This window comes from Solanum stenotomum, chromosome 7, assembly GCF_019186545.1.
Source record: "Solanum stenotomum isolate F172 chromosome 7, ASM1918654v1, whole genome shotgun sequence".
NCBI classification, from domain to species: Eukaryota; Viridiplantae; Streptophyta; class Magnoliopsida; order Solanales; family Solanaceae; genus Solanum; species Solanum stenotomum.
This window is the reverse complement of record NC_064288.1, coordinates 57,092,613-57,107,548: the sequence shown is the minus strand read 5'-3', so window position 1 is coordinate 57,107,548 and position 14,936 is coordinate 57,092,613. Positions and strand designations below refer to the sequence as shown.

At 33.1% G+C, this 14,936-nt stretch overlaps 1 protein-coding gene across 2 annotated transcripts; it reads left to right on the top strand.

The window, feature by feature from the left end:
• Positions 1-5,089: 5,089 nt before the first annotated feature.
• LOC125871337 (nucleolar GTP-binding protein 1) lies at positions 5,090-14,592 on the top strand. 2 transcript variants are annotated; one of them, XR_007446993.1, is made up of 15 exons: positions 5,090-5,190; positions 5,428-5,555; positions 5,710-5,830; positions 5,957-6,021; positions 6,129-6,242; positions 7,091-7,165; positions 9,799-9,837; positions 9,922-9,993; positions 10,861-10,974; positions 11,674-11,745; positions 11,841-11,877; positions 12,583-12,695; positions 13,447-13,653; positions 13,999-14,156; positions 14,232-14,590. XR_007446993.1 is itself a non-coding variant. In XM_049551925.1 (14 exons), the coding sequence occupies exons 1-14, from the start codon at positions 5,109-5,111 to the stop codon at positions 14,089-14,091; spliced, it is 1,332 nt and encodes a 443-aa protein (XP_049407882.1). In that variant the 5' UTR covers positions 5,090-5,108; the 3' UTR covers positions 14,092-14,592. The 2 variants fall into 2 exon arrangements, 1 of the variants encoding a protein (XP_049407882.1); XM_049551925.1 differs by having other exon boundaries at positions 13,999-14,592.
• Positions 14,593-14,936: the final 344 nt, after the last annotated feature.

Below are 14,936 nucleotides of genomic sequence, written 5' to 3'. Positions count from 1 at the left end.
TGATCGCGTCGTTATCTTCTCATTTTGTCTTTACTAATTATTTAATAGTCCTATTTTGTTTTTTACCCTACCTTTTTATAGAGCTCTACCTTATACCCTACTTTTCTTATATGTTTATCATTTTTATATTGTTTATCATTCAAATTGTTGATGTGCGACATTATGTCTACTTTTCTAGTTTTCTTATAGGTTTATCATTCAAATTGTTGATGTGTGGCATTATGTAACGACAAAGAACGATACAATCTATCCAAATATTGTATATATTCATCAAAATAATACAAGTGCGATAAATATATAACACAAAACAATATCTTGTCTTCCTCGTTTGTAATAATAATTGTTATTTGGCATACTAGTCATCGTTCCTAATTACTTAAAATTTTCGTTTGTAATAATCATTGTTATTTGGCATACTAGAAATTGGTGTCATGGAGTCTTCTAAAACATTTGGTGGTTTTGGAGGCAATCTCACAACTGAGGTAACATTAATGTCTACTTTTAGTTTATGTTGTTCGGACTCTTTAAACATGTCGTTGGGTGTATTTTTGGAGAGGCCTTACATAGTTTTTGGGTATTATTTGTTGCACTTGATGGAGGTATGAATCTGACAGATAAGAATTTTAAGTCATTAAGTGTATTTGTTTATATTAACATCTAAACACTAATTATTTGGTATGAATAAGTCTTAATATCACTAAGGGGTACTTTTGTGAATGAAACCATTCTATCCGCACAATCACCAACCACCACCGCTAACTTACCTCTGTTGCCACCACCACTGCCATTGACAACCATCACTACCCTTGGCAATTAGGGGTGGAGCCACATAAGGCTGAGGGGCTTTGGATGAAGTACTCCTCGGCAAAAAATTACACTATTTATACATACTTTTAAAATTCCTTATTTCTTTGACTTCTTCGATACTATCGTGAACCACCAACCGTTGTCAAGCAATATTGTCAGTCGCTATTACTCCTACCACCTCCATCACTCCATCACTCAATCACTCCATCACTCCATCACTCCATCAATTGGTACCACCTCCATCACTCCATCAATTGCATTTTTTTGTTGACACAATTAGCTTAATTACATCTTTCATTTGCAACAACAAATAACTCCATCACTCCATCACTCCATCACTCCATCACTTGATAACAAATTTTTGTTGACACAATTAGCTTAATTACATCTTTCATTTGCAACAACAAATAACTCAATCACTCCATCACTCAATTGGTAACAAATTTTTGTTGACACAATTAGCTTAATTACATCTTTCATTTGCAATAACAAATAACTCAATCACTCAATCACTCAATCAATTGGTAACAATTTTTTGTTGACACAATTAGCTTAATTACATCTTTCATTTGCAACAACAAATAACAAATAAATGATAGGAATTTAGAAATTTCAATGTCAATACTAGTCAACAACGGAAGCAAATGAATAAATTAACAAATGTTGATAACAAATGTGACTTACAAGTAAAAATAAAATAAATGTGACTTGACTACAAGTAAAAATAAATTGCTTCTATTGTTAACAAACATAACTAAAAAAAGAAAACATACTAAAATCTTACCGTCATTCCATAAAAAAAATATCAAATTCGTATTGCAAGGAAAATGAAACGCGTCCTGATCGGGTATCAACCATGAAATGGACCAGTTGGATCGACTTGCCTGCACAACGTTAGGTATGCCAAAAAAAGAACACGATCCTTTGCACCCGTTCGATGATTATCAATATGTTCACAAAAAAACTTAAGTTCATCGATTGTACAACAGCCCAACATCTGACCAAGTAACAGAAACAACCAATTTATCTTATTCTTATCTTCACAAATAATCGGTTTCACACTATTCTCTTGTTTACAAAATTTACAAGTAGGAAGAAGAGGAATCATCCATATGAATAGTCTCAATATTCACCTCTTTAGCATTACCCGGCTTTGGCTTTAAGGAGTTACGTCTTTTACGCTGACCAGTTTATTTATTTGGAATGGTTGGTGTTAAAATCGCGAGTTGTGGGAGGTTCAAAGTACTCGATTCGNTATTATTATTAATATGTATCCGAGATACATATCTTGTAGAAGGAATGTCAGATGCAAGCATCATCGGTTTCAAAATGCTTTGTTGCCGGAAGAATTTTGAATTTTCTTACATTTTTGGATTAATGATAAAACAAACACTCTACCATCGTGATTTGTTCCTAAATTAGTGTGTTTCAATTATATTCTATATTTTGATATACATAATTATATGTATATGTTATTATGTATCCGAGTTACATGTTTTTGAATATAATGTATAAATTAATACTAGATATATATAAAAGATACATGAAATTAAAATTAGATCATATAAATAGATACATGAAATTAATATTCAATCATATAAATAGATACATGAAATTAATACTAGACCCCTATAACAAATGCACGAAATTAATACTAGATACTTCTATGATACATATGAATATATTTGTTTGATACTCATGTATCTAAGTGTTTAGTTTGTTGGATACATTATATATTGATAATAGATACATCAAATTAATGATTTATTAATTTAAGAATAATAAAATGAAATTAATCAAATTACATAACCAAAATATACATGTTTTTGTCTTTTATTAATAATATTAATGAATTTATTATTTCAAATAATAATAAAATGAAATTTATTAAACATAGATATACTTCTTGATTTCTACCTTAGATTTAAAGGATTTGATTAATTTAATTCCAAAATTAATCGTCCCTCAATTACTCCACTAATTAAGGAAATCAGTTACAATCAATTAATTTAAATAAATAAAATACGTATCTTAGTTTTAAAAATTCAGCAGATAAATGTATCTCACAGATTCAAACTCATGTATCCTAATCATGAAATATGTTAGAGGAAGTAATATTTAAAACTATTGGGAATCTTAGTAATTAAGACCTAAACTAGTGAGATTTATGTAGTTTTCCCTATTTTTTAAGGATTGACCCAATTTGTTGAGTTATATAGTACTTTTTATATAATTTTTAAATAGGTAAATTTACATGAAATATTAATTAGTTTGATCTAGTTAAACAAATTGAAATGGAAGTAATTATTTTAAAATGTGTATTGCAAGAGATACAAGGACCTATATTAAAGGGAACTTATTAGAAGAACTTGTAGTCTTGTTTGTTTGAAAAGATAATATGAGATCTTGTTATTTCAATAAATAGCTATTGTCATAATGCTTCTCAAATAAATATACATTTTAACTAAAATAAAAAATTATATGAATAACACGACTCAGACATATAATAATTAAATGAAAATTTACTTAAATAACATTTTAAATTAGATAATTTTCACTTCTTTCTTGACTGAGTAATGGAAAATTATATTGTTTATACATGATTAAAAATATTTTTTAATATATATATATATATATATATAATAGAAGTTGAACTTGAACATTTTTTACTTTTTCGTTTGTGAAACTCACCTTAATCTCACTAGTTCAGGAGCTAATTACTTAGATACACGCTAGTTTGTAATATTATGAATCTTACCATATTTTGGTGAGTTTAGATACATGTATTTCGAGATATATGATGTCAAAATTAGGTATAATCTGTACTAGGTACACTGCAACCAAGTGATTCACATGTATCTGAGATACATAACAAATCTCACTCACCTCTCATCTCGCTCGTCACTCTCCTATATATCTACATGTGAATCACACCAGATACATACGTATACATATATTTAGAGTGATTAGCATATATATGGAATATATGGCGATCTCGCTCGCCTCTCTCCCTATTATAGTATATGATAGCAAAAATTAATAAGATACGTAATTATTTAAAGATATAGATATAATTAATTACCTAATTAAGTTACTAGCTACCAGATTTAATTGTTACACTCTCTTCTTTTTTAAAAGAAAACCTACCAGATTTAATTACTACATTTCATTTTTTTTATTCAGTAGTTTTTCTTGATCTCATCTAAAACTTTTAAATTAGATTTAAAAGTCGTAGAATGCACCAATTTACATTAGAATTTCTTTAAATTGCAAATTGTTTGTTTGAGATTGAATTTGATTGTTGCAGTATAGTTGAAGTAAGTTGTCACTTTTCAAATATTGACTATTGAGTTGAGGTTTGTACACATACCTGACTACGCTGTATAAGATGTAATAACTTCTCAAAGGCGAGTACACGCTGTATAAGATGTAACTCCTCAAAGGCGAATAGACGTTGTATAAGATGTAATTTTTCAAAGGTGAATAGACGTTGTATAAGATGTAATTTTTCAAAGGCGAGTAATGCTAAAGGGGTGAATAACGAGACCTTGTTCTCTTAGCAAACTTTTCATAATAAACGAAAAGTAAGTGGAGACATCCAAGATAACTTTTCATAATAAACGGAAATGTTCAATGCAAACTTTTTTCATAATAAGCAGAAACGTAGAAACGTTCTATGCATAAAATGTAAAAAGTGACATAATATTTCAACTTGAAAGAAAAGTTTTTTGACTTACCTTAACCTAAAATTGTAAACTGACGAAGCCCTCTTGTTCCTACTTGTCAAATTTGTATCCTTCCTACTTGTCAATTTTGTAAGCAAGAGATTTGGACGAAGCCTCCTAGTTGTTAATTTATAATAAATTGGTTATTGTGATATTGTACGCTACATGAGCTAGATGAACTTGAATTCTTTTTTGTGAACATACAAAAAAAATAAAAATAAAAATCATATTCTTTTTTTGTGAATATTATCCGATGATATCCAACACGATAAAAAAGATAGCACCCAATTTTGAAACGTCCCTAAATGGGTCTGGTTGGGTTCACGAATCCAGGTTATAAAGATTATAATTTATATACATTGAAAATATAAAAAATATTTGCACCATCAAATTTATCTTACTTTAGGTGACCTAATAATATAAGCAAATAACAACTAAAATTAGCTTCTTTTGCCCTTTTTTTTAAGGATAAATTTATATCCTTGTGTTATATTGAAAATCGTTATTTTGTTAAGGCCAGTACCACTACCGCCAGCCCCTTTTTTTTTTTTTTCAGAGCTCAGCGCTAAGAGAGACATGAGCGGTACTTCAGGTCTTCTTCAGCTATGGCAAGTTCCGTCCTCATCACTGTTTTTCGGCGGTTCCAAGCTTTCCAAAGGTACTGTTTTGTGTTTTTCAATGCAGTGAATTAAACCTAAAACACAATTTTTTCCGGATTGTTGTTACTCCGTGCACTTTGGAGACAAATTGATTTCTCTATATAGTCTCCCTATGTACTTATATTGGTCTAACACGAGATTTTGAAATAGCATGAATTTTGGTACGGATTTGATGATTGAACTTTTTGTTTGGTCATTTCTCCAATAACAAATGTGTCTTTCGTTGCGGGGTGCAGGTCTGTACTTGGTTCCTGTTCGTGTTATGTATCCAATGTCATGTTTCTGTAAGCAAATGCAAACTACTACGTATGCAATTGTTAAAGGAAGCTATGTATCAAATCCACAGAACCAACAAGAAAACAAAGTATAGCTACTCCTTTACTTTCATTTTTAGATTTCTATTACCATTTGAATTAGTTGGATACTTACTGTGAATTACCTCTGTCCTGTTCTATGAATGAATGCTGTTCTTTTATTGTTCACATTGAAAGTGAATGCGACTACTCATTTTTTTGTAGGAAAAATTGACACCTAAGGTAGAAAATGTAGGTGCATTTCAAAAATTACCCATGGTAATGCCGTCTGTAGATATTCTACATTCAGCACTGAGGAAAGCAAGGAGGGTCTCGCCTACAAAGGGTAATCTCGTGTTCTGCATATATGTACTTTTTACTTCCACCTCATCATTGTAGTATCAATTCTTGTACTTGACTCAAGCATGCACAAATGAAAGGAATTATCGCATTTAGTTAAAATGTTTAACAGGCATTGCTAATGCTGCAAAACGTGAGAGAAATAAAGGCGCAAAACAACTCGATGCATTAATGAAGGTGAGATTCTCAAACAGACTAATGCTTCTCATTGGAGGATACATCTATAATTTTGATATTCTCATACGAAACAGAATTTACATTTATCATTCATTTTGTATATGCAGGAATTGGCTGTGCCCTTGAGGACATACAAAGAGAACTTCCCAAACAAAAAATATTTGCACCCTTATGAACGATCTTTGATTGAGTTAACGCTCGGAGACGGAAACTATGAAGATGTAACTTTCAATCACTCTAGTATCTTGTTCCAAATAATGGTATTTCAGGGAAATTTAGGTCATCAGTAACTTTTCCTGCAGGGAAATAGCTTTGAATTTTGAAAAATGATTTTTTGACTCTTCAGAAAAGTACATGTAGTTAAATTGGAAGTCTTAAATGTCTCTGTCCTGAAAATTAAAAGATAGTAAAGAAGAAAAAAAGGATCAATGCTAGGAACATATATCTTGGGGTTTGTTGTGTTTTATGTCGTTTTTAGCTAATCTAAGTAAAGCTTTGAGTTTGTGAAGTTATTTGACACGTATATTTGACAGACATGAAATGATTCTGTTGGGTCCTTCAGTTGGATGGAGTGATTTTCAGGGTCTGGATTTATGTTTCAATATTCATTGAAACTAACATTTTAGATATCGTCAACCCCTCTCAGGAGGTTTATGGTTTTCATTTCTTGCATGTTTTAATGAAAGGTTCAACTGTTGAAACTCTAAATTTATTTGAAGTTTATCTTTATTACATTTTGTTCAACATTTGGGACGTAATGCTGGCACCGTGCTAATTTGAGTTAATTGATTGAGAAGAGAAACTAATGTATGTAACTCTGTGATTTTTCTGGTGAATTGAGGTGTCAACATTTAGTGGTACATCATTTTTTTCTCCGTTCTTGTATGGCTTTTTTTTGTCTTTTCCTATCAATAGAACTATCATCTTTTTTTCCTTCTCAAAAAAGAAAAAAAAAAACAAGAAGATGTGTATCCATTTTTTTCCTTTTCTTCTCTACCCTAGATATTTATTTCAATATTTTTGGTTTGTCCCTCTCATGTCTTACATCTAAGTAACTACACTTTTGCAGGTATTGGGAAAGTTAGAAGCTTTAAGGAAAAAGGTGGTATCAGTTGGAAAGGAACATGCATCATTATGTGCTAAGGTTGGAAAACTAGTTGCATAAAATAGTAACCTACTTTGTAATTGTATGCGGCTATTCTTCTCACCTATCCCCGCTCTCCGGTTTTTTATTTTGAAACATTCTTAGGTAAAATAGCCCTCTAGATGACATTCTTCTTTTTGCCCCGTAGGTATTCCATGTAATTAGAAAATCTTCCATAGGAGCTATCGGTATAGTTTGACTTGCATATAAGATTAGGCTCCCATCCTGCCACCCTTTCTAAATTAAACAAAATTATCTATCTCCTAGGTAGGTCAGATTTCTGTCTAATCTCCTTAATTCATGCTTGTGGCCAGCTTCTTCTTTTCTTTGAGTCTGATCCACTCACATCCCTACCCTGCAGTGGCCTTATTGAACCTCTTTAGCCAACATCTTTAAATCATACAGATGCTGCAAATAAAAATAGACCGCTACTATCGCTATTGTTGTGGAATATTAAGGAGAAAAATTAGGCAAACTAGTCAAGATGTTGGAAGTATCTTCAATTTGTTATCTCATTTATGGTAACATCTTTTGCATGAGCCATAGCAACACAATTTCTTAATTTCAACTTGACTAGGTCCTATATTGGTTTGGACTAGTGATTAAAAAATGAAGGCTATGTCAAGTATGCGAGAATAGATGAACAAGAATTGCAGAGAAAACAGGGAAAATTCTAAAGCTCCATCCTCTCCTGATTGCTTATTTTCATGGAAGGTAATAAGAGGAAAGACCTGTATAAAGTCTTTGTTGAATGAGCTGGAAGGTTTGATCATAATCTGGTCCTGGAATGAGCTGACAGATTTGATTGTGATCTGGTCCTCTAAATATGGGATAACATATAATTTCAGGAGAAGTTGTTAGGAGTGGTTCTATGAAAAATTGTTTAGATGAAATCTCTTGATTCGAGGATCCTCTAAGAATTAGGAACTGGTTAGTTTATTTTGATCATACTTGTTCTCTTATAAAATTAGAAATCTCAACAATGATTGAGAGAAATCAAGGATTGTATTCAATGATAAACTTTTGAGTACATGCGCCTTTATATAGGAGTTGATATAGAGTTGTAGGGTCCTAGGCTAGCTACACTTAGAGTTATACTATAATACAAATACAATTACAAGAGTAGAGGTTAAGTACAACTACTACACTTACATAGCCTAGTCCTAGTCCGACTCTAACTCCTTAACAGCCAACAAGACTTCTAACAGTTGTACCATGCTGATCAACTCGATCCTTATCTTCCGCTTGATCCTTACCTTCAACACTTCCCCACAAGCTAGTGAGTGGTAGAACAATTATTCCTAGCTTGCTTCTAAAACCATCAAAGATTTGCTTTGTCAATGCGTTTGTATGAATGTTAGCTAATTGATCCTTAGACCTCACAAACTGTGTAAAAAGTTTACTTCTGGCCACCTTTTCTCAAACAAAATGATAGTCTATTTCTACATGTTAGGTTCTAGCATGCATAACTGGATTTATTGTCATGTACAAAACACTCAAATTATCACAATACAATGTAGGAACTGTCTTGAGGTACACTCCGAGATCATGAAGTAGGTAGATGATCCATGTCATCTCTACTGTAGTGGAGGCTAGTGCTCTATACTTAACTTCAACAGTTGATCATTCTACTGTTGTTTGTTTCATGGAAGTCCAAGAAATACAGTTTGCACCTAGGTAGATGCTATAGCCTGTAGTGAATTCAACTTCAATTTGTCAATTTCAAGTGCAAAGTTGAAAAACCCAAAAACTAGAAAGTGTTCCTCACAAGATAAAGTGTTTTTCTCTCTTCAATTTTTTTAACACTCAAACTCTCATTTCTCACGTAAATTCTCTGTCCTCCAATTTCTCTCTCCTTTGGGCTATTTATAATTTCCCCAAAATCTGCCCCAAAACTCACTACATGACCCATTGGGCGACATTAGTCGGGCTCGCCAATCACGTTGGACGAATCGCCCTATGCTCTTCAACTCGCCTTTTCTTGCTCTAAGTTTCTGGTGTTTGAACCTCAGTTGGCAAGCTCATTCAAATCCACCTTTCATATTCGACGTATCGCTGAGTACCACCTTAGTTCGCCTTTCGAGCCTTCACTTTTTCTCCTTGTACTGTCGCCTTCGGCGATGGTCAACCTGTTCGCCCTTTCTCATATGGCGAGTTGCCTTTCCGTTTGGAGTTCGCCGACTTGCCTGGATAAACTCAAGTGTTGTGCACTGTCACTTTGGGCGAGGCCCTGCTCACTAGGCGATCCACTTTTCTTGTTTGGCGATCATCAATGTATAGTTTGCACTTCTTACAATTTTGGTCATTCTTTCAAACATTCATCCTTGCCTTGTTCATTAGCCTTCATAGCTTCAATCATCAAAATATAATTAGAATAGGACATAATTAGGCATTGAGGACACTAATCGTTGAGCTATTAGGCCTCAAATGAGTGTAAATCTACCACTCATCAACCCATACACGATCTTGAGAATGGATGACATGCTAACAGCTCATGTTTGTTACAAATGTTATTATGTTCTATTTTCTCATTATTGATTTGATGAAATATTTAAGAAATTGTTACTTTCTACTTTTATGGTTTCTGTTTCTACTTAAGATGCAAATCAAGTAATTGATGCAATTTGTGCCAGTCATTATCTAAACGAGAAGCAGAGGAGCGACTGAATGAGGTAGTCTGATAGTTTCAATTTTACTGAATTTTATATTTATCTGATATAATCCATAAGTTGATCTGTGAGAGAGTGTCTTTGTAGGGATTGAAAAGAATTGAGGAAATATTTGATGGTGATGGAAAAGCTGTTGATGAACTATTGAACATTGCCAAGGTAAGGCCAGTTGGGGATACACTATGAGTCTTATAGATGAACTAAAAGTAGAAAAAGAAGTGGTTAGATCTATGCTGACATTAGTATACTGAAAACTGAAATGAAGTTTCAAACAATTATTATCGCGAACCTTCATTTAACACATCAGAAGGATGTCAAGAAAAAAAGGGACATGATGCAATTACATCCAGTTTTATCATAAGAAAAAAGCGCACAACAACTTCAAGGTCCGTCGGGGCTTTACGCACAAAGTGCAAATAAAGCGTAGGCTTTAAAAAAAAAGTTGCAACTGGAGAAAACATACCAATATATATGTTTAGTCCAAGAATAATAATTATAAGCATGAATAAAAGATATATGGATAAAGAAACTGATTATTTGTTAACGGTAAAGTGAAATAACAACTGTTTAGTGTCGCCTCTTCCTGAAAGTATACAAATATATATGTTTAGTCCAAGAATAATAATCATAAGCATGAGTAAAAAATATATGGATAAAGAAATTGAATCTTTGTAAACGATAAAGTGAAATAACAATTGTTTAGTGTCGCCTCTTCAGGAAAGTTTGTCTTAGAGCCTTGATGATGACATTGAAGCACACATTAAGCGAAGCAAAACACTCAACATGTTTTGAGCCTCGCTTTAGGGCTTAAGCACGCTCCTTTGACAACGCTGATTACATCAAACGTCTGTGTCTATGATTTTACAACAAATACAGTAACATTACATGTCATGATAGCTAGCTTCCTGATTGTGTGGAAGCTTTTTAGTTGGATTTCCTAATAGATGATTATTAAACAATGATCTTTGCTTGCGTAATCGAAGAAAGTGGTTTCTGCCAGTCTCTGACAAATTTTACTGGTGGCAGACATTACGGGCAATGCCAGTTGTCGATCTGGAAACACCAACTCTCTGTCTTGTTGGTGCTCCCAATGTCGGAAAATCATCTTTGGTTCGCGTACTTTCGACAGGGAAGCCTGAGGTACGTACTAAGTTGGCTGGCTTTCATTCCATTTTTACTTGTGTTTTATCTGGGATAAGGGATTTCACCCATCATTCTTTAGATAGTTATACGTAATAATATGTATGCTCTTGAGGAAGGCAAATTTTCTAGAGTTACCATCCATTGAAAAAAGTCTTGGGTGTGAAGAAATTTCTTATTCTGAATCTTGGTTTGCCTTCGAATGCTTTTCTAAAATATGACCCGTATTTAGTTTGGCTAACTTAGGTCTCAAATGTTAGATCTGTAAAAGTAATAGTAAGGAAAAAGTGAAGTGGAAGATAAGCAATGAGATGGAAGCTTATGAAATGACCAGATATGATTATAAACTAACAAATATTACCAATCAATTTAGTTTCCTCTTTACCTAATCACTGTTTCGTCAGTTATTTTATCTGGCTTGTTATAAAGATGTTTCTTATAGTTTGGCAATATCATAGGCATGGATGCATTGGCAGACAGGTGAATTTTGAGACTTGTCTACAGCTTTACGAATGAGTAAAAGGAATTTGGTTTGATGTTTTGACTAGAACTAAATCCTAACTATACGTACTTTCTTGCATGCCACTATCAACCATATAGAAAGTTTTCGATGTACTTTCTCCAGTTGATTGCATCTTTTCATCACATACTTTTTTTTTCCTTGATTGAGTTCCCAGTAATGTCACTGAATCTTATCAGATCTGCAACTATCCCTTCACTACTAGAGGAATTCTGATGGGTCATATTAATTTGAGTTACCAGAATTTTCAGGTTAGTCTTTATTTCAAAGTGAAAAGGTTTTCTCAAATGCTTCATACCTTTTTGCTTCTTCTGCTATTTTACTGATTAAGCATTTTTATCTTCAGGTTACTGATACCCCTGGTATCTTAAGGAGATCTGATGGTAAAAGTTTCTTTGATTTACCATTTGAATAACGTGAATATTTTTTTTATGAATGCCTTTACTTTCTCCTACATAATATAAAAAAGCCGATGACGCATCGTCACTTTTGTTGGTCTAAAAGATTATTTGTAGGATACGAATTGTACAAATTCTCTTGGTTTATCTGTGAATAATGATGTGTTTATGGGGAAGAGAGTTAGTTGGACTAAAACTTGGTATACTATTGACAGAACTTTTACCTTTGGCATGCAAAAATCTTTTGGGTAAGTGTACTACTTAGACGACAAATTATTATACTAATAGCCGCAATTTCGCTTATCCAAGTAACAGTCTAGTTCTCCAAAGAACTAGAATAAAATTGGCTTGTTTGAGATGAGAAGGTATTGCTCAATTTCTACATTAGAATGAATCTAGTGATGGAAAGTTGTCTGGAATGGGTGTAAATAGAAATTCCCACGTTTTGACATAAAAGAAAAATAATGCAACGACAGTCTTCTTTTTGCTAGCTGCTTAGCAAACAGTGAGACATTACTTATACTTCTCTGAATTTCTTTCTTATGATCTGGATTTTTGTATTTTGTTGTAGACCCACTTAGTGGGATTTCACTGGGTATGTTGTTCTTGTGTTTTGTTGTCAAGGATTACATCTCTTATCTTTTTATATATGTTTTTAACAATTTTTCCTTATTTTGATTGAACTTGCAGAGGAAAGGAATAACTTGGAAAAGTTAACACTTGCTGTACTCACTCATTTGCCAACTGCAGTACTTTATGTTCATGATTTATCTGGAGAATGTGGGATGTCACCTTCTGATCAGGTTTCTCAATGATTTCTATGTTTCTGTTTTTACTGGAACTTTGATCTTCAAGTCCACTAGTGGAGAGGGGTTCTTTATTGTTTTATACCGGAATGGTTTAACCTGAAGGTGGGATCTATTATATATCTGAAGTAATTATGCATGTGTTAGAACTTGCGTATTCATGATTTTGATAATCTATTTTATTTTATTCTCTAAATAATGAGAAGATGGATAAAATGAGAACCGTCATGTACTAGTAGTGTATATGGACAAAAAGTTGACGTACTTGCATATTGGTGATTTAGGATGAACTATTCTTCCCAATAATGAGAAGATGGATCATATGAGAATGGTCATGAGCTAGTAAAGTGTTCATATTTTCTCTTTCAGGAGCTAGTAAAGTATATAGTAGGCAGTAGCTGTGCTATATAAGAGATTCCAGTGAATGCTTCCCGTTGCTTTCGAACTGTTTTATTGGTTATAAAACTGTTTTGTTGTTTCTTCTATTTGATTTGGGGATTGGCTGTCCCTACATAAGAGCATCTGTCTGCTATATAAGAAACTGTTTTCTTGTTTCTTTTGTTTGATTGGGGGATTGTATATCCCTCCCCAAACATGTAATGTTGTAAATGTTCATCAGTAATCTGGAAAGCTTAGGGGAATGTCAATACGCTTTGTGATACTGGTTTTTGCTACAGCCAATTTTTAGTCTTCTCTATCTTTTCTCATAGTATAGAAAATGTTTGATTTCCAAGTGTGGTTTATGCAGTTTGTGATCTATAAGGAAATGCGAGAGAGATTCAGCAGCCATATTTGGCTTGATGTCGTGTCCAAATGTGACTTACTGCAAGCATCTCCTGTCATCTTTGCAACAGATGATTGTAATGTTGATAACTTTGAGCTGGTGAGGTATAGGAAGATGGGACCTGATGGAGCCCTAAATGTGTCGGTAAAGAATGAGATTGGTCTTCATGAGGTACCATTCTGTTCCCCCTCCGGCATGTTGCTAGTCATTTTTAGCTTGGACACAAAATACATAGCTTATGAGCACCTATCTGAAATTAACCGTGAATTGTTAGTTTGTTTTTATAAAGATTTCATTCTGTGTCAGAAGCAGAGGCAGAGACATAAACGTGGATGTTGAATTTTTTACTTAAGTTTCTTCAGACTATTGTAATAATCTCGCCGGAGTTGCTTTCACTATCCATAGTTTCACCCTATAGGCTAATAGAACTCAATAGTCAGCATGAAGTGCTATGTTATTTCCCTGAAGCTATTTCTTCGTTAGTATGTTCTGACATGTTCGTTTGGGTTTTTGTAGTTGAAGAAAAGAGTTTACGAGCTGCTTGTTTCTCAATCAGAAAGGATCAAAAATCAAAAGAGCAAGGAGGAAGAGCTGGAAGTTCCAAGCTAGTTGGTCTTATGAATTCCTAACAGATCTGTAAACTGCTGGAAATTGGCTGCAGGTTTTTGCGCTTGGTAATTAGCTGGATCATGTATGTACACTTGTACGATAGTGAGTCGATCTGTGGTGACACTAACACACATTTGCAGGTCCAAGAATCCAGCATGTTTCTTGGCGTATTTCTCGGGCAGTTGGACAATGAGGTCGGTCCTCTTTTGCTTCGCTCCAAATCTCATCTATAAGATATTCAGATCATTTGTCAAATGGTGCAGATGGGGTTGCCATATATGTCACATTCCATTCTGTAAGCTTAAGTTATAGCAATCTTTGATAAGTTTTCAGTCTGGTTTATGGATATGATATGAAATGCATTAGGAGGGAACCATCTTATATTTACAAGTAGAAATTGAGTGCATCAATGAATAAGTCCTCTGTAAAGTTAAGTTGATGTACATTATTACTCTTGAGCCTTGTTCTTCTCAGGAATTCTATAACCTTTGAGGTGTGTGATTTTACAAATTTTTGCTAATAATGATAACATGCATTTAGAACTCCATTCAACAAGTGTCTTTTTTCTATTTTTTTGTGAACATGTGCATACCTGCCCTTTGTTTGAATTTATCCTACTTTAGGTGACTTAATTAATAATCAAACAAATAATAACATCACTAAAATTGATAAATATTACTCATAAAATTAAAAATCTCTCAAATGCTTTTTAAATTTGATTTATTTATCTTTTTGGATATTTTGTCAATGTTCATAAAAATTCCTCTTATTTAGTGGATGGAGATATAAAATTTGAAATTTTTTTACAAGAATTTATAAGCATTTACTTTTCTGAAATAATAATG

Coding starts and splice junctions, on each gene's coding strand:
- LOC125871337 (XM_049551925.1), top strand. CDS start 5,109: ATGAGCGGTACTTCAGGTCTTCTTCAGCTATGGCAAGTTCCGTCCTCA. Junction 6,243..7,090: donor GAGACGGAAACTATGAAGAT/GTAACTTTCAAT, acceptor ACACTTTTGCAG/GTATTGGGAAAGTTAGAAGC. Junction 7,166..9,798: donor ATGCATCATTATGTGCTAAG/GTTGGAAAACTA, acceptor AATTTGTGCCAG/TCATTATCTAAACGAGAAGC.